General features: G+C 43.6%; 1 protein-coding gene and 1 long non-coding RNA gene across 3 annotated transcripts; one reads left to right on the top strand and one right to left on the bottom strand.

The window, feature by feature from the left end:
- Positions 1–1,192: 1,192 nt before the first annotated feature.
- Positions 1,193–20,599, bottom strand: TESC (tescalcin). Its single transcript, XM_039332500.1, has 8 exons — positions 20,305–20,599; positions 14,519–14,588; positions 8,992–9,072; positions 7,226–7,365; positions 6,084–6,145; positions 5,876–5,983; positions 2,876–2,923; positions 1,193–1,478 (listed from the first exon to the last, which is right to left on the bottom strand). The coding sequence occupies exons 1-8, from the start codon at positions 20,360–20,362 to the stop codon at positions 1,401–1,403; spliced, it is 645 nt and encodes a 214-aa protein (XP_039188434.1). The 5' UTR covers positions 20,363–20,599; the 3' UTR covers positions 1,193–1,400.
- Positions 18,911–24,397, top strand: LOC120303199. 2 transcript variants are annotated; one of them, XR_005555374.1, is made up of 2 exons: positions 18,911–19,528; positions 23,173–24,397. It is a non-coding gene; the product is annotated as an uncharacterized LOC120303199 (long non-coding RNA). The 2 variants fall into 2 exon arrangements; XR_005555373.1 differs by lacking the exon at positions 18,911–19,528 and adding an exon at positions 19,693–19,922.
- Positions 24,398–27,525: the final 3,128 nt, after the last annotated feature.

The raw sequence follows: 27,525 nt of genomic DNA, 5'->3' as shown, positions 1-27,525 counted from the left end.
GGCACAACCTAAGAGAACAACTCCACCAGGACAAGGTTTAGCGGTCCATCTGCATTTGAAAGACAAAGGCCACTCTTTCGAAGACAGCAAAGTCCACGTTCTGGATAGAGAGGACCGCTGGTTTGAAAGAGGGGTCAAAGAGGCCATCTGTGTTAAAACCGAACAGGCCTCTCTCGACAGAGGGGGAGGGATACGACACCACTTACCTCCTGTCTCCAACACGGTCCTTGCAGCCGTCCCAAGAAGGTCCCAGGCCCATCTCCACACTGGTCCGGGTGACCCCGAGGATACAGATAAACCCCCAAGTGGCCTCAACGGCCCTCAGAGAGCTAACGACTTACCTTTGGGGTACTAAGGACCAGATGACTGCAAAGAATATAAATCGTTCCATTCCCCACCATTCAGTCAGAACTGAAGAAGCTGCTTGGATGAGAAGCGAAACGTTGGGGCATGTATATATACATATATACACATGCAGAGACTTGTTGGCATAGTTGGTTTATTCCAGGAATAGACAAATTATGTCTCTCTGTGTGGATATATATACATACACATATATGTGCATATTAGCATATTTTAGTAAATAGAACTATCTGTACGAAAAGCTAATATGTACATAGAAGAATGCCTATATATATTACTACATAAAAGCTGGTATAGGTAGCCCTTGAGTTAAACAGTTCATTTAGTGACTATTTGAAGATGTAACAGCACTGAAGAAAGTATCTTACAATTGCAATATCCTCGTGGCATGTGATTAAAGTTCAGAAGCTTGACAACTGACTCATACTTATGACGGTTACAGTGTCCTGGGGTCAGGTGATTGCATTTTGTGACCTGACAAGCGAAGTCAATGGGGAAGCGACATTCGCTTAAGAACTATGTAACTAACTCAACATTTGCAGTTAACAAATGTAGCAAGAAAAGTCATTAAATTGGGCAAAACTCACTTAACAAAATGCCTCGCTTAGCAACAGAAACTCTGGACTCAAATGTGGGCATTAAGTCAAGGACTACCTGTAATATATATAGCCATTTGCCCCGAAAGCTAGCTTACCATGGGCACCCCTTTATAATGACACCCCCCCTCATAGCGAGGGGGGGTCCTTTTGGTGTTTGGGGTTTTATAACAGCCCAGGAAGCTAGAAGTAAAACACACAACAACTGCACAAATATATCAAACACTACAACATTGCATCAAAGCAGAGGTCCTTTTACTGGACACTGGAAGGTTGGTCTTCAACTGAAGATGGGAATCCATGTGGCTGGTCCAGATGACTCTGAACTTCGTGGATCCATGGCAGTTGTTCCAAGAGACATGTGGCCCTCCCACCCACCCAAACAAGCTCACAGCTATCTCCAAAGCCTCCCACCACCCCGTTGTAGCTACTCCGCCGCCGTCAGTAGCAGAACGCCATGGGTTCCAGAGTCAGGAAGCGGACGTGCATCTTGGTCTCTATGTCGATTCCTTCCCATATCTGGCGTCAGAAAAAAAAAAAAAAAAAGAGTTAGAGAAGACAATTTCTGATCTTGCAAATCTTCAGTCGTATGTCAGAAAGGAGCAAATGTTACATTCCAGAATGACTTGGCCTTAGATTTTTCCCAAAAATAGCTGGTGGGAGAGAGATTCACTCCAAAGGGGATGCATGGACTCCCCTACCTTTGCTTGGTCCTGCATGAGGTGGCTTCCTCTTGTGAACCTTTTGCCCTCCTCCCTTAAGGAGGACTCTTTTCTGCTTTCCTTGGGCCAGTTAACCTAACCCTACCACCCTTGTAACGTTCGTAACACCTTTCTCCAATTTCAAGTTGAGCTGAAATAGCCCACTGAGCAAACAGGCACCAGGGTTGTCTACCCCTACAGAGCCGAATATAGTTGGGATTCCCATCTTCCGTTCTGGCTCCTATGCTTGAGAAGCCACAAGGCCAGGGGCCACCTATGAGAGGCCAGGGGGGGGGGGTGAGATTAGGGAAGGCAATATCTGAAACGCACTAAGCTTGGTCGTTACAGGAGGTCCCTTTTCAATCCCTAAATTAAGTATAATCCTGCTCTGATGTTTGTTCAACCAGGAAGCTCCATGGATATGCTTGGAACCAATCATTATTTAGCTCCAATTATTTTCCTCTTGAGTCAAACTTCAGAAGTTTGACCTTTTTCCTAGAACTGAGACAAGAGTAGGCCAAGTCAACTAATACCTTCCACCCATCTTCAAGATGCCTTGGCTGAGAAGCACCGTTCTAGCCTAAGACTACAAGTAGATCTCAACGTACGATTGCAAGCGATCCCAAAATTTCCGTGGCTAAGCAAGACAGTTGTTAAGCGGGTTTTGCCCCTTTTTAAGACCGTTCTTGCCACAGTTGTTAAGGGAGACACTTTAGATGTTAAATTAGTAATACATTGATACGTGAATCTGGCTTTCCAATCGACCTTTGCTTGTCGGAAGGTCTTAAAAGGGAATCCCTTGACCCTGGGACACTGCAATCATCATAAACAGATGCCAGTGGCCAATCGCCCACATTTTGACCATGTGATCACTGGGATGCTGCAACAGTGGTGTGAAAAATAGTCAGCTTCTTCAGTGCCATTGTGACTTAAAGGACTATCTGTACTCTATCCATACAGCAGTTTTTGCAAAAGAAAGGATTGAGTGATGTCCAGTGAATTTCCAGCCCTAATCCACCATCTCTCCCCTACGCTGATTATTTGGGAGAGTTTGTGTTGGAGAAACCTGACTGGTGATTATTTTTGTGAATTTGGAAATGAACATTAAAAAAAAAAAAACTGCATGGGGTTTGCTTGGCAGAGCTGAGTAGAGATATGGGCAAGACGCCAGCCTCGTCCTTCTAAGCCCATAAAAATGCAAAAAGATCGACTCACCTTCAGGAAATCATCAAATGTGATCCCTTCGTAGACTTGATCCGGCTCCTATGATTAGGAAGGAAAAGAGATTCATTTCAGGAAGGGAAAATAAAGGAAATAATCAGACAAAGTAGAAAAGGAAATACGCCCTAACATTGCAGGAAATTCTGACAATGGAATTTGAATGAAAACCAGGGATATCTTTATTAGGTCTGATGCCAGGGGATATAAATGAAAAGCGTGGTAATTTATTAAAGTGTTAGCTGACAGGGGCAAGAATCATATTGGCACAACATTGGGGAAGGAAAACTGTATAGGATTTGAAGATTAAAATGAAAGAATATACAGCAATGGAAAAATTGGCTGAATATATTCACAGCAAAAGTCTAACCAAATTCACACAGCAGGGGTGGTTTCCTTACACGCAACGTATCAACCTAAAACACCTAGAATGTGGTTTTTGGTGAAAAAGAAACTGTGCATAATAATAAAAATGATGCAAACAGAAATGTTCAAAGTATAAAAATATTTAACTAACAATCAGTTAAAATGGCTGGAGGAAAAAGGGAGGGGTATAGAAAGAGAAGGAGCTACCAGAATGCCCATTTTATAATAGTTTTGAATTTTTTTTCTTTTTAAACTAACCCTTTAAGTATGTGTAGGTATCTTTTTCTTTGCTTACCTTTTTATTTATTTATTATGTATTAATTCAAATTCTATGGCTCCTGTCTCAAGAAGTTATTGTGTGAACAAAATTAAACATTGCAACAATGCAACAATTACGTTTGCATGTTTTACTTAACTAATAAAAAATATTGTTTCCAAAAAGCCAAAAATCCAATAGTTGTTTTTTTTTAAGGTTACATCTATTTCAGCCAGAAATAATATTTCAGAAATGTTGTTGAGGTCTTCATGCTGTTATTTAAACATATTGTTCTATTTGAGGCTGAAGGACTCAACATGCATTAACTTGACTTTTAAGATTTAATATTTTCAGATGTTTCGATTCTTTTGAGATTTATCTCTCGCATGGGGGAGTTGAGAGCTGCACAATGGAAATGCATTTATAGCCAAGAGACTTACAGTATTGTTCAGCCCTGGAAAGACAAACATATGGCTGCAACTATTCTGTGGTTTGCACAATTGATGAATATAGATTAGCTATGAAAGTCTGTAATGAATCATCACTTCCGTTTATGGATATAAACGTTCTGTAAATATACATCCTGCATGTTTTCATTTCTTTTTTTAGCTTGTCCCTTTAGAATTTGGTGCTTTCTTTTTTTGTATTTATTTAATTAGAAAAAGGGATAGAAGAGGCTGTATTTTTTTTTCTTTACACAAGCCTCCAGGGGGCACTTGGAAGGGGGGGGAGGAAGTCACAAGAGTAGTTGTGATCATCCTATCAAAGCCTGCCTGTTTTTTACATGGATTACATGAAGTTTTGTGTTAACTTTTATTAATAAAGTTGCTAATATTTCTGCAAAAGTCTTTTTTATACCATTTGACCTATACATTTATAGTCAGGATGACACGACATAAGGAAAAAAAGGCAAGGAGGGAGAAGGAAAATTTAACACACTGGATAACTACTACATCTCTTAAATTATTCAACCAGTGAGATATCACACGACGAGTATTTTTACTCGAGTGGGTATATGATGGCTCTGCTGCATTCATTTCACTTTTAGCAACAGTTATGTTAAAAAAAGTTTTTTCTATTTATGGTATGTATAATACCCCCACCTTTCTCCGTGGATTACAAGCAAAAAAAAAAGGGAGGGAAAGAGGGAGGGAGGGAGGGATGAAACAGAGAAGAGATATAGAGAGATGGCTAGACCAATGGATAAGCAGGTGAAATATAGATGAGATAAAGAGATATAAAATGTGAAGATATAGACAAAAGAGAGATACACAGATGAAAGAGAGAAAAGGTGGATAAAGAAAAGATATAGATGAAATAGAGATGGATGGATGAGATAGATAGATTGATAGATAGACAGACAGATAGACAGACAGATAATGAATACAAAGAACAAAACAGTAGCAGAGGCAGAAAACCTGTCCGGATGTTGCTAAACTACAACTCCCAGCAGCCTCAGGCCAGAGTAAGGGATGCTGGGGGCTGTGGTCCAACAGCATCTGGAAATCTATGTTTGGCACCATCTCTAATTTTCTTCTATCGTGCTCTTGACAAAGATTAGTGAATGAAAGAAACTGACATGAGGATCAAGATGAATCCCCCTTGAAGGCACCAAGATCTTAGCCAAGCTCTTCATCGTTTCTCCTCCTCAGGTTTTCCAATATTACTTGGGGGATCTTCATCTTCTGAAATGCTCCATGTAGTTGCTTCTAAAGTTGGCCTGTGTCGTGTCAGACCCGGGCACAGCTACCCAACCCTTCTGATTGTGGCACTGAAAGCCAGAGTGGAAAGAGACATATCTGAGAAAGTCCTCAGTGCATCCTCAGAGCCAACCCAAGGACCCGGGTGATGGTCCTACGAGCAAGGAATTCACGGCTTCCAAACAACATTCTTTGTGTAGCCGTGCAAGCCCGTTGTGGTATCTTAGAACACCTACATCCTCCGTGGAAGACAACACAATCAAGTATAAAATCCCAGCCATTTGAAAGAGAAATGGCAATAGACCAACATAAGATTGACCTTGGAGAAGATAGATTGTTAGAAAATGGGGGGGGGGGTCAGCTTAAGAAACATGACATCAGAATGAAATTTAACTAGGATGGATGGATGGATGGATGGATGGACGGACGAACAAACTAAAGGTGGAGCATCTGTTTGGCCAGGGGTCTTCAAACTTGGCCCTTTGATAACTTGTGGACTTCAACTCCCAGAATTCCTCAGCCAGGCATGCTGGCTGAGGAATTCTGGGAGTTGAAGTCCACAAGTCATTAAAGGGCCAAGTTTGAAGACCCCTGTGTTTGGGGAAAGAATTCTCCCATGCTTGATGGCCAAGCTGCAGTCCCTTTTCCTCTTCTTGAGGACCAACCTCAACCTACCATCTGCCCCACACAGATGCTAGCGGCCTCCATCATGGCTCCATCCGCTATGGATCTCACGGATTCCTTATCCAGGTGGGGGTTTCCTGAGAGCATCTGTTGGACCACCTGGCCAGGAGAAGCAAGTAAAACCGGTTGCAGAAGCAGCAGCAGCAGCAGATCACCGAAAGAGCAACATGTTGAGTGGAAGGCCAAAGTGATACTTTACATTTCTGTATTCCTGCAAGGTGATCTTCCCATCACTGTCTCCATCGTACATGTGGAAGAGGACTGGAAGATACAAGAGGAAAAAATAAGCCTGAAAACCATGTGCAAGATAAACATCCATCCTAACTGCTCAATCCACTGAGGTGCAATAAGTAAAACCATCCTGGGTTGATACCCGTAAGGCCAATTTTAGTGCATCTTGGTAGAATGTTATCATCCCCAAGGTTATGACCAGGGTCCGTAGTTATCGTCTGGGACGGTACACGTCCTCTTCATGACCTGTTTTCTTTGTTACCTTCAGGGAGGGGCGGAGCTTTGTGCTATCCGAAGCAGAACATCTAGATTCTGTAATAGTACCACATAGTCCCAATATTGTTAACTCTCAAGACTCTTTTTTCCGATATGTATTCAAAATATACTGTGATTATGTGCATGTGTCTGTCTGTCTGTCTGTCTGTCTGTCTGTCTGTCTGTGTGTGCGCACGCGCGCGGAAGAGGCCATCAACCTGCAGGATAGATAGATGGATGGATAGATGGAGAGAGCTAGGGAGATAAAGAGAGATTTTTCAATGCTGTCGTAGCTTTGAACAGTCACTAAATGAACTGTTGTTAAGTTGAGGACTCCCTGTACTGTGCTAAACTAGGATCAAACCAGGTCAGGTGTTTTACAGCTCAGGCTAGTAAATCCACCCATATGGATGGATGGAGAGAGCCAGGGAGACAGAATAATAAAGAGGCAGGCAGGCAGGCAGGCAGGCAGGCAGGCAGGCAGGCAGGCAGGCAGAAAGATAGATAGATAGATAGATAGATAGATAGATAGATAGATAGATAGATAGATAGATAGATAGATAGATAGATAGATAATAGATAGATAGACAGACAGATAGATAATAGATAGATAGATAGATAGATAGATAGATAGATAGATAGATAGATAGATAGATAGATAGATATAGTAAAATCAGAAGCGAATAACCAGCAGAAATTCTGGTTCCAAATTAATACCCTTTCTTACGGTTGCTGCCTGAAATGCAATGAAACATTGCCCAAATAAGCCCTCTTTCACACACATACACAAACACACACACACACACACAGAGAGAGATGGGGTTACAAAAAAAGAGGACCCCCCCCTCCATTTACATTTCAACTTCTGCTTCCTGAAGCGGCCCAGCTGCTCCTCGTCCATATTCAACTCGATGGGGCGGAAGTTGGACATGACGGTCAGGAAGTCTTCAAAGTTGATTTCGTCCACGAAGCCCCCGGAGGCTCCCCGCAGATTCCTGGGAGCAGAGAAGGAGTCAGTGTCCAGCTTGCTGACCGCTTGCCCTCAACGCCGAGCGAGCTTGTAAAAAAATCTTAGACGTAGCTAAAGGTCTACGGAGAGTCTCAGTCCTCCCACAGGTGATTTTTTTTTTCACCAGGCAACTGGACTTCTTTCTTTTTCTTTGAAGACGTTTCGCTTCTCGTCCCAGAAGCTTCTTCAGCTCTGACTGGATGGTGAAGCTGACTCTGACCGGGTGGAGCTGAGGAAGCTTCTTGGATGAGAAGCGAAACGTCTTCAAAGAAAAACAAAGAAGTCCAGTTGCCTCTTTAAAAAAAGCACCTTTGGGATAATTTAGACTTAGCTGCAGAGAGCAGGGAGTAGTCTGGCTTATTCTAAGCCCATCATGCGACACCTACTTTTTATTAACAATAGTCACAGTCTGGACCTTAACAAACACCTTCTGGGCAGTTGGCAACACAAACCTAAAGCACAAGTTAGTCCTTGACTTACAACGGTTTGTTTACCGACCGAAGTTACGACAGCACTGAAGCGACTTCTGACCGTTTTTCACACTTGTGACTGTTGCAGCCTCTCCGTGGTCATGTGATCAAAATTCAGAGGCTTGGCCACTGACTCGTACTTCTGACAGTTGCAGTGTGCCGAGGGGGTTGTGTGATTTCCCCTTTTGTGACCTTCTGATCAGCAGTGGGGAAGCTGGATCCACTTAACCGCTGTGTTGCTAACTTAGTTGACTGCACTGATTCAAACAACAACGGGGGCAAGAAAGGTTGTAAAATGAGGCAAAATTCACTTAACAAAATGTCTCGCTTAGCCACAGAAATGTTGGGGTCAACTGGGGTTGTAAGTCAAGGACTACCTGTAGAGGTATGTGCCACTGGCTTACACCTCACACTTTATTACATGTATTCTGTTTTTCTGTTTGGTGGGGTCTGTCTAAGTATCTTTCCAGCACCTTTGGGGAATAAAATCAATTAAGGCACAAGGGATTTCCCTTCAGATCCTACGTTCAGCTCAGCTAGTTTTTTTTCTTCTTCTTACTTTAGCACATCAGGCGAGACACACAAACACACACCCTTTGTCTAGTTTATGACTCACTCTGTTGCTCAGACGCAGGCATCGGATTAAGTCAGTAATCAGATTAAAGGTGTGTAGGAGAAAAACAGTTGAGAAATGCCACAGGGTGCTAAGGTGGTCCTCGTTTAGTGGCGGCCTCATTTGGTGATCGTTTGCAGTTACAATCACGATAAATAACTTTGAGATCAGTCCTCGCATTTATGACTTGTGCAGATCAGCAAAGCGAGGGAAAGCAGAACTTGGATCATAAACCCAGCCTGACTTAATGCTCCAGTTGCTGGTCACTAATCAAGGACTGCCAGAACTGGATGTGGGTGCTCCATCAGTGGAGGCTTTTAAGAAGAGACTGGACAAGCATTTGACTGGGATGGTACGAGAATTCCTGCTTTGAGCAAGGGGCTGGACTAGAAGACCTCTGAGATCCCCTTCCAGCTCTATGATTTTATGGGTCTCGAAACTCATCCTGCCGATGTTTAGAGGCCCATTTTCCTGATTTGTAAAAATCCTTATCAAGGGGTGAAGAGTGAGTTCCCCCTGTCCCTCTTACCTCTTGTCAAAAAAGGCTTGAACAATTTTCGACCGAATTGGGTTGAATTCCAAGTCAGGAACACGATCAAAGTTCTCCTTGCTGCGAAACAGAGAGAGAGAAAGAAGACAAAATGAAGATTCTAGCTTCCTCCCAATTTACGCCTCGGATCACGAGACGGGAGGCATATCAATTTAATAACTTTAAAAATAAATAAACTGCCCGCTTTTAAGTGCCCATGGCTTATGGATGGCTGAGGCAGCTTAGCCAGTCGTGAATTCTGGGAGTTGAAGTCCATACATTTTAAGCTGGCTGAAATTGAGAAATTGCTAAGTGAATCCCTGTAGTAACAAGTTAGTAACAAGGTTGTTAAGTGAATCCAGATTCACCCGTTGACTTTGCTGCGACCGTCGTAAACACGAGTCGGTTGCCAAGCATCCTGAATTTTGATCACGTGACCACGGGGATGCTGCAACGGTCATTAAGTGTGAAAAAAACAGTCCCAAGTCGCTTTTTTCAATGCTGTCATAGCTTTGAACAGTCACTAAATGAACTGTTGTTGAGGACTCCCTGTATTGTGCTAAACTAGGATCAAACCAGGTCAGGTGTTTTATAGCTCAGGCTAGTAAACCCACCCATAATTCCATCCTCTTCCACTTTCTAGTCCACTTTAAGTTTTAGCCACGTCACAGGCAACACCTAGCAAGTGTGTCTTTTAATCTGGATTTAGAATTAGATGTGTACATTCTAATTCTAGGAAACATTTTTTTTGGGGGGGGGAGGGTAACTTTGTGGCAGGGATTGATTTTCCCCTGGTGGCTATTTATCCTCAGCCCCACCTTACTATAAATTATTGGAGGGGGAGGGGGTCAATGTTGCACCTTGCCCCAAATTCTTTCTGCTTTGTTTTGACATCGGAGGGACAAAGTGTCAGATGATTGGGTGTGTGTTTGTGTTGCTGGGTGGCGGGTGAAATCTTATGCTTAGCTTCGCTGCTAACAGAACGCCTTGCCAATATCCACAGAATGAGATTCTTGCTTTGGTTGGTTTTTTATTCCGAACCCCCCCCCCCCAGCTTTTGTTGTCTTCCTCCTTGGCAAAACTTTGTGGCTGGAAATTCTGGAGAAATGAAATTTGGGCGTCTCCAACTCCTTTCCCATCCCAGCAAATTCCATCTGCAGCTATTTCCTTGCCAGAAGCCCCCCCCCCCTCTCTCCCACCAGCAGCAGCCCCCCCCCAAGTGAGTGTGGTGGGAACCTGCATGTTGCATGTCCTCTGCAAAGGTCAACCCTGGGGCTTTGCACAGCGGTGGCTGCCCTAATGAAGCCGGCAGAGGAAGGAAGGAACACCAGGAAAGATCAGGGGGAAGTGGCCAAGTTGGGAGGGGGGGAGGCGAGTTTTCCCGACGGCTCCTCTATTTTTGGAAGCCGAATGCAAAAGTGAATGTTTGCAGGACAGAGCTGCACATTTTAAACTTATTATGCATGCCTACACACACACACACACACACACACACACACACACACACACACAGTGTGTGCGTGCATGCATAACAAGTTTTAAATGTGCAGATATGTCTTCCAGGAGAAAGACAGAGAGAGAGAGAGATGAATGACACAGGACAGAGAGAGAGAGAAAGAAAGAGAGATGAATGATACAGGAGAGAGAGAGAGAGAGAGAAAGAGAGAGAGAGATGAATGACACAGGAGAGAAAGAGAGAGAGAAAGATGAATGACACAGGAGAGAGGGAGAGAAAGAGAGAGAGATGAACGACACAGGAGAGAGAGAGAAAGAAAGAGAAAGATGAATGACACAGGAGAGAGGGGTGTCTCCTGTGTCATCTATCTATCTATCTATCTATCTATCTATCTATCTATCTATCTATCTATCTATCTATGTCAATCTGTTGTCTTCCTTCCTTCCTTTCTTCCTTCCTTCCTTCCTTCCTTATCTATCCATCCATCTATCTATCTATCACCCTTATTACCCCTATGAATCTTCTCTCTCTCTCTCTCCTCTTTCTACTTTTTTTCTACTTTCGGTTCACAATCTGAATCGGTGGAAGCTTCACACGCTTCTTAATTCAATATTCTGCCCATTTCATTCGATACCGTAACTGATTAGATGATGCACTGACCATTTCTCTAACGATTATCTCACCCCTGGATTTTCAAAGCTCGGTTGCCATGAAATACGACGTTTTTCTGCATCTGCAGCTCATACCAAATTCCTCAGAACATAGAACATGGAATAAAAGAGATGGAAGGGACCTTGGAGGTCTTCTAGTCCAACCCCCTGCTCAGGCAGGAAACCTTACACCATTTCAGACAAATGGCTGTCCAGTCTCTTCTTAAAAACCTCCAGTGTTGGAGCTTTCACTGCTTCTGGAGGCAGGTTGTTCCACTGGTTAATTGTTCTCACTGTCAGGAAGTTTCTCCTTAGTTCTAGGTTGCTTCTCTCTTTAATATCTTCCACCCATCTAGAACCAACATCCTTCCTTAGGGATTATTTTGCCTTCACAAAAGGCCCGGGCTATCTTCCATTTCTGAGAAGGATTGCCTCTGCAACCAGGACAGCATGAAAAGCAAACTCAAAGCGTCTCGCCCATTTTGGCACCGCTTGAGATCCGTTTCCTGAGTAGGATCTGGAGTTTATATTAGAACCACTTTCCTGTTAAAGAACACGCTGCCTGGGAAAGCAAAATCTCATTAGACAGAAAACAGGGACCGGAGCTGCCTATTTATTATCGAGTCATTATCGGGCCTGACAAACAGCTGCTAGAAACAGAGAAACTGAGCCTTGATCATGATCAACAATCCCAAGGTGTCTGTGTTCAGAGGGTGGTTGAAAGGCTGTTTAGAACAGTGGGACAGGCTGTCTGTGCTCAGGGTTGAACGGTGGGGTCCTTGGTGCTCTCTGAGCTTGTTTTCTTATAGACGTTTCATTGCCCAACTAGGTAACATCATCAGTGGAGTGGGGTTTGTTTCATAAAGAATAACTGGGGGGGGGAGGAGGAGGACTGGGGAGTCCTTGGTGCTCTCTGAACTTGCTTGTTTTCTTGCAGATGTTTCATTACCCAACTAGGGAATTTCATCAGTGTTAGAGGGAGTGGGGTCTCTGTTTAGATACAAATGGATTTTTCTGACAGTGTTGGTATGAATGTTCTAGGTGCTTCCTTCTTTGGGGTATTGTTTACTGTGTGATTGTTGGTCTGGCATTAATCCTGGTGTTAATCTCTGCTTATTTGGGTGTTGATTGCTGGCGAGATGCTGTTTTAGTCTTTTAGTTTCCTTTTTAGTTTTTAGACCTAGCTACCAGTCACCCATTTCCTAGAAGTTAAACGAACACGGTTGCTTAGGCTTCCAAAATGTTCTCTACTGCCACATCTGCTTTTTGTTTTCTTTTAATCTAGGGAGGTAGTTCATCTTTCCAAAATCAAACGGGCCATATGTATTCATCTTTTTTAAAAAAAAAATTTCAGGAAGAACGGAGTCTAGCTGCGGTCCAGATGGGCCCTTTGCAACAAAAGCTATATTTGAAGCTGGTACTTCGCTTTGCAAACTCTCAGAGGCACATCTGAGTGTGTTTGTGTGCCTATGCCCACACACCAACAGGCAGGGTACTTAGCAATCGTTAAGAAAGATACCTCTGGATCTTTCAAGCAGCATTGCACCCACGCACACCCAAGGCTGGTCTGTCTGGACCTGTCTTTTAAGAGAGTCTTCACACAGGACCGTGTGCGTCTCCCCACAGGACCCACCCAGGACAATGTGTGAAGGTGTTGTTAGAGGCTCCAATAATTGTTTTAGCCTGTCTCTCCTCCCCCCCAAGAGTCTCAGCACGATTCTTCGGTCCTCACTGTTTGTACTCTGCTGTTATTAATTTTTTATAATACTTTGGAATCTGCCCAGAACTGTTGGCAAGCCAGGCTGCCTTTCATGTCGAAATGATAAATTAGACAGAAATAAGACAGGTAGTCCTCGGCTTATAATTACAACTGAGGCTAAAAAGTCTGTTGCTAAGCAAGACAATTGTTCAATGGGTTTTGCCCCACTTTATGACGTTTCTCGCAAGAGTTATTAAGTAAATCACTGCAGTTGATGCTATTTAGTAACCCGGTCGTTAAGTGAAGCTGGCTTCCCCACTGACTTTGCTCGTCAGAAAATCGCAAAAGGGGATCACGTGACCCCAGGACACCGCCACCGTCATAAGTATGAGTCAATTGCCAAGCATCCGAATTTTGATCACGTGACCCTGGGGATGTGGCAACGGTCGTAAGTGTGAAAAAGGATCATCCGTCCCTTTTTTCAGCGTGACTGTAACTTCGAAGAGTCACTAAAGGAACAATTCTAAGTAGGGACTACTTATATTCACAACAGCTGAAACTCTCTTACAGAAGTAATAATAATCAAGTTGGAAGGGACCTTGGAGGTCATCTAGTCTATGGAGAGTCTCCGTCATCCAAATCCTGGTTCTCCCACAGGTGCTTTTTTTTTGAAGATATCTATCTATCTATCTATCTATCTATCTATCTATCTATCTATCTATTATTAACCTACTTCTATCATCTGTCTATTGTCTGTTGATCACATCTATCATCAATCTGAAGAAGCTTCTTCAGCTCTCTTATAGATGGTCCACCCAAACTAGAATTACACCATTCAAACCGGAATGCCCCGGTTTAAATCCAACACATCGGTTTAGCCAGCTTGTTGCATCGGACAACAACTGCCCTTTGACAAAATGTGGAGTTTGAAAAGGGTTATTAGACTTCTCCTGATTTTTCCCAAGCCTGTCTGAGGGGGCTAAAGACCCAAATTTGGGACATTTAAATGTTTTAGTCCCCAAGTTGCAGCCCGAGATATTTGAAGAGAACCAGAAATTGGAAGCCAGCAGCAAAAAAAAAAAAAAAAAAAACCCTAATACAATCCTTGGAGGCATAGAATCAAAATCACGTGAAGTATTAGTACCGCTTTATAAAGCCTTAGTAGGGCCACACCTGGAATACTACATCCAGCTTTGGTCCCCACATTGCAAAAAAGATGTTGAGACTTTGGAAAAAGTGCAGAGAAGAGCAACTAAGATGATTAAGAGGCTGGAGACAAAAACATAGGAAGAACGGTTGCAGGAACTGGGTGTGGCCAGTCTAGAGAAAAGAAAGACTAGGGGGGGACATGATAGCAGTATTTGAGGGGCTGCCCCAAAGAAGAGGGGGTCAACCTCTTCTCCAAAGCCCCTGAAGGCAGGACAAGAAGCAACAGTTGGAAACTAACCAAGGAGAGAAGCAACCTGGAACTAAGGAGAAACTTTCTGACAGTTAGAACAATTAACCAGTGGAACAACCTGCCTCCAGAAGCGGTGAATGCTCCAACACTGGAAGTTTTTAAGAAAAGACTAAACAGCCAGAATAGTATAGGTTCTCCTGCTTGAACAGGGGGTTCGACTAGAAAACCTCTGAGATCCCTTCCAACACTGTTATTTTGCATCCTGCATAGGGTTAGAGAAGGCTGATGCTAACCACTGTTTAAAAGAAGGCTGAGGCACTTACCGGATGGTTGGTTGGTCTCCGCTCAGCTGCTTAAATCGCCGATGCAGGTGCTCAATTTGATCCATCGTGACTATCAAGAAAAAGACAAACCTTTGGTTGGGAATTTTAGAAGCAGTTCTGGGAGAAACACATCAGGGACTTTTAAAATTTCTACTCAACAAACTGCAGCTGAAGGGAGAACGTCCAGCCAGAGAAATGTGTTTGTTAATACTTAGCCATGTCCTTGGATTTCTTTTAAGGTGATGTCTCTAATTCTGGCCTTTCCAAGAATTTGCTTTTATAAATACTGGCCTTTTAAATGTTCTTGGCCCAATTTTCATGTTCTTGCAGTGTACATTTTAAGACCAAAATACTCATTCCTATATATAATGTCTCCTCTATTCACTACGCACTCGAGGCAATACGTAAAATTCAGATTAAAAAGAAAATAAAAACGGATGAAATGGTTTTCAAACTCGTTCTTTCCTCCAGGTAGTTTATAATGTATTTATATATGCTCCAAAGTGGAAAAAAATTGACTTTTTTCTGCAATGGAGGAAGGGTTGGTAGAGATGATGGGACTTGCAGGGATGGCCTAACTGACTTCCTTGATTAGAAAAAAAAAGACAATATCTGCATTTATGGCTGGCTGGAAACTCCTGACAGAGGTTTTGCATGAAACAGGGAAAAAAAATACACCTATGATCTGTGGTTTTGAGGATTAGAAAATGTTAGATAACAGGCAAAAAAAACGAGAGGCAATTTTGTAACCATATTTGTATTTGCTGCAAAAGAATTTGGAAACTACTTCTATTTCTTTTTATCCTTTCTTTTTTCCTTACTTACTTCTTTCTTTACTTTGTGTTCGCTTGTAAGTGAACTTCCAAAGTAGGCAGACAAGTTCCACCATCCTTTTAGAAGGGTCTAATTTACTGAGAAAACTTTTATGCCTTTGAAGTTTGCTCGTTGATGCAAAATTGGTCTTTCCATGGTGCAATAAATGAACAGCTCTTGGAGCTTTTTGCTTTTTCTTCTTCAGCTGTTACACCGGTCAACAAATCATCCTTGAGAGAACAACCTCCACTTTCCCATCCTCTTAATCGAATAGAAAGGCTGGATGGCAGAGCCTCCAAACTCTGAAAGCCTGTCAAGTCCAGCTCCAGCCAAAAAGGCACTTTATTAACTCCTAAAATGCAAATATTTGTGTTTGTAAATGCAGCAGGGGAGATCTAGTCTCTTTGGGAAGGCAGAGAATTGGAAAGGAAGGGGCCTGGAGCAGTTGTAGAAGTTTGATCGTTCAGCCCCCATCACAGAAGGGCATCTATAAACCTAACAGCCTGGAGCACGTAACGCCAGATGTGTCATCAGAAAATTCCTCTCCTTGCAAATGGGGCACCTTTTCCCGCAAAATAGGATAATTCATTTATAAAAGGAGATTTTTCTATCCAAAGCTGTAGAACAGGACATGTGAGCCATAAAAACAACCATTTGTGAGTCTTTCCTTTTAGTCTGCTGAGTTACTATTAATAGGTAAATGATTCTTTTTCAACCTTTCACTATAACTTGTCCAATTAAAAGTTATCCTATCGCTCCCGTGTGAAGATAGGCCATGCTCAAAAGGACCGTTAGTACAAAATTAACTCTAAAAGTTTAGCAGCTGCAGGGAACTTCAAATCTGAATATTTAGTAGAAGGGTGAGCCACTACATCAAATGTCTTCTGTCTTTTGTGGGTTTTGGGGGTTAGGTTTTATTCTTTATTTACAATGATGTTATCAATTTATAATCAGCTTCTGGGAAAGGGTGACGTTTCAAATGATATTTTAAAAATAACATATGGCTTTTCACTCTGTTTTATCCAGGTCAGGCTGTTCGTAAAATAAATAGCATAAATAGACAGGTGTCAAGAGAAAAGGCAGGTTTATAAATAAGCAGCAAATTATTAGTAACATGCATTAATAGTACTTATGATTTCTGGGTTTAGGAAATGCAAATAACTCTGATCTGCGATAAAGGTATATTGCACTACATTTGTTACTGGCTGATAACTGTTTGAAAACACAAATTATCTAAAGCCCCAGACTTTTGAATGACGCCTCTTAATCATAAATATTGACATAATGTCTATTTCACTTACATAAAACCGTCAAGAATCTTTATGAAGTTCCTGTATTCATCAAATAACAGCTCAGCTCTAGAGTAATTGCATACTAAATTATCTGCACAAACCTGCCTGAACATCCAGTTTGTTTATTGTACAAGTGAGAGAGGGATCTTTTTCCCTAAATATTTCCTCTTTCAACATTTATGAAAGGCCTTTATTCATTGAAGACCAATTTTAATCCAAGCAGCTTTTATTTAGATTTGCACTGGGGACTTATTTGCTCTTCAATTTTAACTGCAGATGCTAGAGATAGCTGTAAAAAAGTGGTTTGTTAAAAAAAAAAAGCCTTGGCTTTATGGTTATACACATGCTTTTGTATTGCTCAGGGGTATCTGTAAGATATGCTCAAGAATAGTCAAGTCATGTAATGTTTTAATTTGATTATTCTAGAGCATATTGTGCAGATATCCCCGAACAAAATAAAAGCATGTGAATAACCATAAAACAAAGCCCACTTTTCATGTTTCGTGTTATGTTTAATTCAGAGTAAGACATTATCTGGTTAAGTATATGTATTTGTATTTAGGGAAATCTGAAGTTTTTATTTTTTATTATTTCTATTTTTCATTCCCCTCTACTTTTAAATTTTCTTGGGTTTTTTTAAATTTCCTAATTTTTGTATTTGCATTTTTATTTGGAAACTTAATAAAGTATTTTTTCCCAAAAAACAAACAAACAAAAAAGCCCCTCAAGATAGCAGCACACACGTTATCCATAAAAGCAAATGGATATTTGATGCCCCCACTTTTTTAACAGTGTGATATGAAATTTTGCGGATTTCTCTGCTTTATTTTTTTTTTTTTGTGGACAATGTTTTTGAGCATAGGAGATTGTTTTATTATTTTACGATATGTTATGACACACACACACACAAACACACACACATCTATATATAACATATATTGTATGTGTTTTGTGTGTGTGTGTGTGTGTGTGTGAGTGTGTGTGTGAGTGTGTGTGTGTATGTATCTCTTCAGTGCTGAATTGGAACCTGCTTTTTGGGACGTTTGCAAAACACCGAATAAAAGATTTTTATTTTTGCACAGTTGTCTTTCCGCTATAGTTAGGATTCTTTTTACTGTTGGCTTCCATAACACATACAAACACACACACACACACACACACACACACACACACAGAGTGAGGGAAGAAGAGAGGGTGATGTATAATAATTCTAGATGGTGTAAACATATTGCAAACCTCTTTGAGCACAGCAATCAGAAAGTGCTCCATAAACACAACATGTTTCTTTGGTTATGACTAGATTTATATCCTGTCTTTCTACCCACTGCTTAAAGTTAGACAAATTGGACTAAAACGACCTGCCTCGTTTCCCCACTTCTCATCTCACTATGGAATTTTGTTCAGTTCCTTTAGCCAATTCCACTTTATTCCATCTTTTAATTAGCCCGCATTTCAACAATGCAATCTTAGCAGCCATGCCCAATTGCAGGCAATAAAAGATTTTGGCTGCTCTTAGATGACAAACAGTTTTGTAGCAGAGGGCATAAATTATTCCATGCTTATACCTCTCCCTATTCCAGTTTAGGGGAGGCCGTGACTCTCCAGCTCCTGTTGGACTCCAGTGCCCATCAGCCTCTTGTGAGCTCAGCCAAAGGGCACTGAGTCTGCTTGGAAAAAGAAGGTAGATTGGGCATTTGGACTGAAGAGGTTATGGCAGCCCGGAATGTTGTACGGAATTGCTTTATCTCCAGGAACTATCCTTTTTTTGGTTGTTTTTTTTTGTTTTAATCTAATCCAAAATCCCATCTCTGCCCAGAAAAACAGAAGCAGGAAGAGAGCTTGGAGAGCAGTAACCATTTTTACAAGGTGGCTTGTCTCGCTAGAGCTGCGATGTGGGAAGAGTAGCTTTGTTTGTCTGCTGGAACATCTGAATTTCATCTCATCGGCCCTGATCAGTTTCTCTATTTGGGCATAAAGTGGTTAAAGCACCTGGCTAAAAAGTGGGAGATCATGAGTTCAAGTCCTGCCGTAGCCATGAAAGCCAGCTGGGTGACTTTGGCCCAATGACCAGGAGACGGTGAGTTCTAGTTCCACCTTAGGCATGAAAGCCAGCTGGGTGACTATGGGCCAATGACCAGGAGACGGTGAGTTCTAGTCCCGCCTTAGTCATGAAAGCCAGGTGGGTGATTTTGGGTCCAATCATCAGGAGATGGTGAGTTCTAGTCCCGCCTTAGTCATGAAAGCCAGCTGGGTGACTTTGGACCAATCACCAGGAGATGGTGAGTTCTAGACCTGTTTTAGGCATGAAAGCCAGCTGGGTGACTGTGGGCCAATTATGCCTCCTGGCATAATAAACCTGCTCCAAAATTCCCCCCAAAGAAACCCAGAAGCATTTCAAAAAAGGTGCCTCAAGACTAAGAGCCAACTCTGGAGAAACTAAACCACTCTCTTTTTAGTTTTGTTGTGCAGGGGGAGGGCAAAGCCACTTTGATCGGGAGAGGAGCGGCTACATAAATCTGACAAGTAAAAATGAGGTACGTCTAAGGCACAGCCACTACTATTTCATTAACGTATCAGCCACCACGGGTGGAAAATGCAATAGAAACGCGAGCTGCCTTTTAAAATAAAAGCATTTGATCCATTAGCATGGACGTCAATCCTTCCTTCTCTAGCCGGTCTGTCTGCCAGAGGATGCTGGCCCATTTTTCTTACGAAGGAGGCAGCAAATTAAATATATTCCGGACCCTCTTCAACCTCGGCTGTTAAGAATCTAGGTGTCTCTTACAACACAACTGCTCCCTCTTCGGCTGCTTGTTCCTTAAATCCAGGACTGCAGGACAGACCTAATTTCCCAGGCTGGTTTCCATCCTGTAAATGATTGGCTGCTGCTTCAAAATGGGGCAAGGTAGACTATTCCTGTGTGTGGTGCCAGGCAGCCACCCCTTTGCACCCTTCTCCCTAAGGTTTTCCCTTCTCCCCTCTCCCACGCCACAGTCCCCGAGTTTATGAGCTGGCCGCTGCCCTGTTTTACATATTCCTCCTCCTCCTCCTCCTCCTCCTCCTCCTCCTCCTCCTCCTCCTCCTCCTCCTCCTCCTTCTTCTTCTTCTTCTTCTTCGCTTGCTCTGTCCTTTTTTCCCTAAGGACTTTTATTTTCATTCTGGCTGACGACCGTCCTTCTGCAAACTCTTAGGATTTCCTGGAAAACCTTCCCCGCCTCAATCTCTCTTTTGCGGGGGGGGGGGGCATGCTTCTCTTCTCGCAGGCTCCTGAGGATGCCCCCCTCACCATGCCCAGCTAAGTGAGTTTTCCCCCCCTCCCCAAGTGCAAAGTGCCACCTCCCCCCCCCTTGGCAAAACAGCAGCTTGGGAAAAGGCCGCAACTGGAGGGAGGGCTTGTGGGCAGGAAGAGCTGCCTAGCGCGACGCTCCCCGAAACAAACTTCCCCAAACAGGCAGCAGAAATGCTTTGGAAAGCCTGGGGCTGCAAGAGCCGGGAGCGCAAAGTTGCTCCAGGCGCGCGCCCCACTCCGCGACCCCCCCCCAGCCCAACCCCGGCTGCTCTTGGAGATGCTGTGGGAGCCCAGCCGGGGGGGGGGAGGAGGGCAGAGGATGAGAGAGGCACCCCCACCCAGAAGGGGAAATTCGGGGAGGGGGGGAAAGAGAAAACCCCTCCTGTACTCACAGCCGGTCTTGTGGGCGAGTTGGCGGTTCTCCTCGGACATCGAGTGGGAAGAGCCCATGGCCCGGCTATTGGGGCAGCGGCTTGGGGGGGGGGGGGGTCCCGGCTGGATTAGGGCAGGGTAGGGCGGCAGGAGGAGCGAGGGAGATGGGGAAGGGGCGCATGGACCCCGGAGCGCTGGAGGGGAGCGCCCACTGGGCTGCAGCGGCGGAGTTTGAAGGCTGGAGGAAGAAGCATGAAGGCGAGGGGGACTATCCAGAAAGAGGAGGAGGAGGAGGAGGAGGAGGAGGAAGAAGGAAGGAAAGAAGAAGGCTGCCCCAGGGTCTCAACGCCTGCCACAGCGCAGGAGCTGGGCCAATTGTCTTTAAAAAAAAAAAAAAAAAAAAAAAAAAAAAAAAAAAACAGCCTTGCTATCCGCTGGGAATGCTCTTTTTTTTCCACTGGTCCCAGTTCACCCTGGGGGAGAGGCAGCGTAGCAACCAAAAAAAAAAAAAAACATTTGCGTTCTTGCAAATGTGATAAGAGGAACTAGCAGATGCATTTGTTTTATTTGAGGGAGGGGGGGCGTGGGGGGATTTTTAAAGTCGGCAGAGGAGGGGGAGGAGGGTCTGGCTGCAAGCCTTAAGCCCCCTCCCCCCCAAAAAGAGGAAGCCTTAAGCCCCCTCCCCCCCCAAAAAAAGAGGAACCTCGGCTCCATTAGCTCACCAAGGACTGGATGTTCTTCTCCAACAGATTGCTGCTAACAAATCATGATTAATTCATCGTGAGGGTTGGAGGCTGCCCAGGGTTGGCTCAGCCCCCCCCCCCAGGAAAAGAAATGTCTTCTGTTGCCATTGCAGCAAGGAAAGGAGAGGATTGATGCTACCTCTGAATGCGATAAGGGTTGGGCCTACTTGTCCTGTAGGAATGGAGATGCCTGACCTGGCTGTGAGATGGACAAATCCAACAAGGTTGGGAGTTGCTTTGAGGTCCTCTAAGACAGGGCTCTCCAAAGTTGGCCACTTGAAGACTTGTGGACTTCGACTCCCAGAATTCCCCAGCCAACATTCTGGGAGATGAAGTCCACAAGCTAGGCTGGCTGAGGAATTCTGGGAGTTGAAGTCCACAGGTCTTCAAGTGGTCAAGTTTGAAGACCACTGCCATGGATCATAGCACAGCAGGTCCTCTTTTCCTCCACTGTATCTTGGAGTTGGAGAATTAGAACTCAGCAAACAATATTGAGGCTTTATAGACAAAGGGATAGGCCAGGGATAGGCAACCTTGGCTCTTTGATGACTCGTGGACCCAGAGTTCCTGAGGCAGCCATGCTGAGGGGAAAGGGAGAGGTTTCCAAGCTGAGCCATGCTGGCTCAGGAATTCTGGGAGTTGAAGTCCTACCCCTGTGGTTGCCAATGCTCCAACTGGGAATTTCCAGAAGTTTTCGGAAGCCCCAAAGAGGAAACAGGCTCCTTGATTCAAATGCTTCTATCCACTGGGCAAGAGGGCAATTCAATAAAGAAAGGATCAGATGTCCATGGCCACTGACCTCTCCATTTGTGGTCCAAAAGCCCTCCTCAACTGCTGCTCCTGCAAAAGCACCTCAAGGCAGGACAAGAAGTAACGGGTTGCAGATCATTAAAGAGACGTTTTCTGACAGGGAGAACAAATAATGGAATAGCTTACCTCCCAGATGTTGTGAGTGCTCTTTTAAGATCCTGGACAGTTCTTTGTCTGGAAGGGTCTCCTGCTTGAGCAGGGGGTTGGACTAGATGACCTCTAAGGTCCCTTCCAACTCTGTGACTCTTTTATTCTGTTAGGGAGAAAAAAACCAGAGTATTTTCCCCCCCTTCTCTTTAGTTTTTCCTCTTTTTTTCTTTTGGAAACAAAATCCTCTTGTTGAGATGTGTTGGCAGCTCACCCTAGCAAACATTTAAACATGTTCCAGCGACAAAGAACCCAGACAAAAGATCAAGGACATGGATGATTTATTTAGACTATCCCTTGACCTCCAAAAGACAAAACAATTCTCCTTCTGTGAAGGAGAAAAATTAAAAGAGGACAAGTTTAAAGTTAAGTGGGGAATTGTTTGGGGAGACCAAGGGGTTGGTTTTGGTCTCCCTTTTCATGTTGATGAATCTTTCCTGCCACTGATGTTCTTAGAAAGAACACACAGCATTTGAGGAGAACCCCAAGAAGGGAAGCTGATGATCCAGAACACTTCCCTGAGTCATCCTTTGGCTTGGCACCTGGTCTCTGTCTGGTGGGAACACTGGTACATGTTGTAGGTGGTGCAAATCACACAAACGCAGCTTGGCAGAAGAGAAGGAGAACAAGCATCCTTTTTCATGAGAAAACAACAAACTCTTTACGAAGGCCATCAGAGGACAGTTCTCAGTGACAACATCCACCTATCTGGATCCACCGGGAGTCCAAACTCAACTCAAAGGATGACAAGACAGCCCTAGAGATTGAGGACCACACAAAGCTTGGACGTTAGAACATAAAACATAGAATAAGACCTTGGAGGTCTTCTAGTCCAACCCCCAGGAGATTCTACACCATTCCAGACAAATGGCTGTCCAGTCTCTTCTTGAAAACCTCCAGTGATGGAGCACCCACAACTTCTGGATTGTTCTCACTGATAGGAAATTTCTCCTTCATTGTAGGTTGACTCTCTCTTTGATAAGCTTCCATCCATTACTTCCTATCCTGTCCTCAGATGCTTGGAGAATAGTTCAAACAGCCTCTCAAGTACCAGAAGACAGCTATCACGTCACCCCTAATCCTTCTCTTTGTTAGACTAGACAGGTCTAATTCCTGCAACCGTTCTTCGTATATCTTAGCCTCCAGTCCCCTGATCATCTTTGTCGCTCTTCTCTGCACTCTTTCTAGAGTCTCAACAATGGACTTTTTCACAGCCTTCCTAACTGTGGTGAGATGACACTGTGTTGAGTTTGATCTGGATTGTACCAATTCTTTTAAGCTTTCGATTAAAGCTAGCAATTATTGACAGAGGCCAAATGCAAAGGATCCAAGGTAAGGTTGGAAAAAAATTCTTTCAATAAAGAGATATAGTTGATGTGCGGCAGAGGGAGAATCACTGCACAAGGGTTGTGCATGAATATGAGTCAGGGAAAGTTCATGTTTCACCTTTTCTCTTATTTGACTCCTATCTAATCTATGGCCTTTTCCTACAGAGGTACAACATTAAAGCAGTAGAGTCTATTTCCCCAACTAAAAGGAAAATCTGGAACTGGAAAAGCTGGGCTAAGCAGCCCAAATGTTTTCCCCAGTTACCCCAGTTTAGCAAAATTAAAACTGCTGATGGCTTCAACGCCACCTCCCACTTCTCTGCTAATTCTGTTATCTGAATTTGCAAGGTTAACCATCTCAAAACAGCGACTGAGGGCAGAAGATGAAAAGGAATAGCAACCCCCCATCCGGAATAGAATATATTAAATAAAAGATCCCCAGTACAGATACCCAACTTACAACTGTTCAATTAGTGATTACAGTGGCACTAAAAAAAAAAAGTGACCTTTGACCGCTTAGTAAGAAATTTTGGGCTCAGCCATGGCTGTACGTCAAGGACTGCCTGTAACAGATCCAAAATAATGCAACATACTCCCAGGTCTCAAATAATAAATCCATAAACGGGGGTTTAACCTCCTCGCCCAGGTCTTCAAGGCCCTACGAGAGGGGTTGGATCCGTCTGGATCTTTGCTCCATAAGGAGCAAGAGAAAGCGAGACTGTCCCATCACGAATCTCAAGAGGTCTCCCTCTTGAGATCATCTAGACTGCGCAACTGCTCCCCATCCTGAATTCCTGAGCCCTTTCGGTCCCGTCGGCCTGCAGCAGGTAAAATCTTTACTTGATCTTCTCTGTAATAACATCCTTGCGGAGGCAAGTCTGCAGGACATAGCTTGAAAGGTTGATCTCCTTGCAGAGCACGCTGCCAGCAGGCTTAATGCGCCGCTGGGATGTGGCTGGAGGAGGTGCCAGGCGGCTAGACCGCAGCAGTAATGCAGCAACTGCACGCCGAGGAATAAACTGCAAGGCAGCTCAGTTTAAAAAAAAAAAAAAAAAACGGGGGAAATTCCCTGAGACAAAGGGACCGCAAGACATCAAGAATCCCACAGCAAAAAGGAAAAGGAAATTGTTTCCAGTTCTGAGAGCTTCTCCACCGGGGAGGTGCAGATGAGAACAGAGATTAACAATGGAGTAGGAAAAGCTCCAAATAGACTAGAAACTTGACAGAGCCGTCCTTAAGCAGGGGAGGACTCAGGAAGAGCCTGTAGCATCTTTTCCAGCACATTTTATGACGGAGCAGACGCCTTCGTGAACCGTACACCGGAGAAAAATTAAGTTTTTTGGGTGGCGTGCAAGACTGAACAGGTCCAGTGGGTTTCACGGCTGAGGGTCTAAAGCAACGTTGGCAACTTTTTAAGACCGCTTTTAACAACTATTAACATCTCCTTGGCCCTAGAGGGGAACCTGGAGCAGGGGGTCTTCCAACTTGGCCCTTTGATGACTGGTGGACTTCAACTCCCAGGATTCCCCAGCCAGCACAGAAGTTGAGGCCCACAGGTCCTAAAAGTTGCCAAAGGTGGGCACCCCCCCCCTAAAGACCTATTGAAAGGGAAGGATTTGGGGAATGTGCTTCCTTGCGAATCTTGACGATGGCTATAATAATGCCTCTTGCAGAGGCCTGTTCTGTTTCTCTTTATCTATCGGGTGCCAGCTTGTGGCATGCACGCTTCCTCCAAAGCGCCTTTATCAGTAAACATTCTCCAAACACCAGGAGAAAATTCTGCACGTAGGAAAAGAAAAGAAAAACATCCCCCACGGCCTCCTTTTGCAAGTCTATTCATGGTAACGGTGAGTGCAAAGCCTCAACCAATCGTTGCAAGGGAAAAAAAAAAGGCTTCTGGGAATAAAGTTTAAAATCAGCCTAAAAATATATTGCAACCCTGGCAGAGAGAGAGAGTGAGTTAGGGCCAGGCTTGGGATGTTAAGATAAGAGCGGGAACGTGCTGGCTGGTTGCAAATTGACTATGTCCCTGAATGCCTCAGTGTGACCCTGGGACCGGCTGCCAAAGCAACCTAGCAGGGTTGTTGTAAGGAGGCATTATGATGGTGGTGAAGGCAGCAGGCTAGAACCCAGGGGACAGTGAGTTCTAGTTCCACCTTAGGCGTCAAAGCCATCGGGCAACTTTGACCCAATCCAAGAGACTGGGAATTCGAGTCCTACCTTAAACATGAAAAACTGGCTTGGCAACTTTGGGCCAGTCCCTCTCTCTCTTAGCCTGGCCTACTTCACAGGGTTGTTGTTGTGGGGAAAATAGGAGGAGGGAGGCATATTAGATATGTTTGCCACCTAGAGTAAGTTATAAGTTAATTATAAAAATAAGATAAAGTAAAATAAAATAAAAATAAAATAATAAAATAAATATAAAATAATAAAATAAAATATAAAAATAAAATTAAATAATAAAAAATATAAAAATAAAATATAAAATAATAGAATAAAATAAAAATAAAATAAAATATAAAAATAAAATAAAAGAATAAAATAAAATAATAAATAAAATAAAATAAAATAAATAAAATAAAAAATAAAATAAAATTAATAAAATAAAATAATAAAAGTGGGATATAAATATAAATAAAGATTGGCAGAAGCAGTCTGGCCTAACAGACTGGGCTAAAACCTAGGCAGCTGTGAATTCCTGGGTGCGAACGTGGGTCACTTTGCCCTGGCGCTCTCCCTCAGCCCAACCCGCCTCACAGGGTTGTTGTGGTGAGGAGAATAGGAAAAGGAAGGAGCATTATGTGTGTTTGCCACCTGGAGTTCCTCATAAAGTAACAAAGGGAGGATAAATAATCTAAAACAAAGGAACCAGAATCCGGCGGCCATTTTGAGTTTCTGGGCATGAGAAAGCCAGACAGATTAAATAATTGTTTCAGAAGGAAAAACAAACAAACAAACACAAAGGCTGACAAAAGAAACACCACCCAGGGACCAAAGACTTGCACACACCCTGCCCCTTACACAATTACCTCACACTGCCATTTTTCCCCCCAGGCCAGCCATATAAACCCATCCCTTTAACTTGCTCCAAATGATGCCCCCAAATGCTGCTAATTTTGTCCCAGCCAGTTCCCATAAAAGGCCACTGAGAAAGAGTCACGTTAAGAGCCTCACCTCCCCTCCCCCAAAAAGAAGTAAAATGGAGGGAACTCACCTCCAAAAGTCCTCCAAGCCTGCCCAGCAAGGCCCAAGCACCCATTTGCTATTAAAAAAGGAAACTAAAATGGCTGCAGAAAGACCCAAAAATGCACAGGTGTTCCTGGACGAGGCTGGCAATTAACCCCAGCTGTTGAAGCTAAACCTTCCATCTTTTTAAAGGAACGGAGAGGGTTTCCTGACCTGGTTTTACATGTCTTTTTCTGAAACTCTTTTTTTATCAGACTGTGAAGTCTGAGTAAGTGGAGCTTTTTAAAAACAATAATAAAAATAACAACAACTATGATGATGATGATGTATTCATTTTATTTATTTTCTTCTTCCAAATGCTCCTGTTTTATTTCTTGGCTGCTGGAGCAAAGCTTCAACCAGGTCTAGCGGGCAAATAGGCTGGAATAGTAACTCCAAAATAGCTTCTCGATAAGAAGAAAGGATAGGCAGTTTGGCCTAGTGATTAAGGCACCAGACGAAAAAGCAGGAGGCTGTGAGTTCTAGTCCCGCCTTAGGCATGAAAGCCAAGTGGGTGACTTTGGGCCAATCACCAGGAGGCTGTGAGTTCTAGTCTTGCCTTAGGCATGAAAGCCAAGTGGGTGACTTTGGGCCAATCACCAGGAGGCTGTGAGTTCTAGTCTTGCCTTAGGCCTGAAAGCCAAGTGGGTGACTTTGGGCCAATCACCCCTTCCTCTTTGGGGCAGCCCTTCAAATATTGGAATACTGCTATCCTGTCACCCCCTAGTAGTCCGTCTTTTCTCTAGACAATCTTTCTGCATTTATTTATTTAGCGTATGGCATTTCTTCAATCTTTCTGCATTTCCAATGACTTTCCAGTTGTTCCCAAGGTTTCTGAACAAAGCTGTGCTCAGAAAGTGGTCACCGCACATGAACCAGGTCTACTAAATGGGGAACATGCGGGAACAGTTACTACTTCTCATGGTTTGGAAACTTGAGTTGCTTCTCTTTTTTTTTTGGGCAGCCGCATTTTGCTGCCGACTCACGT

Source organism: Crotalus tigris, unplaced genomic scaffold, assembly GCF_016545835.1.
Source record: "Crotalus tigris isolate CLP2741 ecotype Arizona unplaced genomic scaffold, ASM1654583v1 scf7180000024461.5605484, whole genome shotgun sequence".
Classification (NCBI taxonomy): domain Eukaryota; kingdom Metazoa; phylum Chordata; class Lepidosauria; order Squamata; family Viperidae; genus Crotalus; species Crotalus tigris.
The sequence above is the reverse complement of the archived record's forward strand: the minus strand, read 5'-3'. Positions and strand labels throughout refer to the sequence as shown.

Bases quoted from the DNA above. Each gene is read 5' to 3' on its own strand.
- TESC (XM_039332500.1), bottom strand. From the start codon at position 20,362: ATGGGCTCTTCCCACTCGATGTCCGAGGAGAACCGCCAACTCGCCCAC. The intron at 9,073-14,518 runs GTAAGTGCCTCA...TCTGTTTCGCAG, and splicing joins GGAGACCAACCAACCATCCG to CAAGGAGAACTTTGATCGTG. The intron at 2,924-5,875 runs GTAGGTTGAGGT...TCCTAATCATAG, and splicing joins GCATCTGTGTGGGGCAGATG to GAGCCGGATCAAGTCTACGA.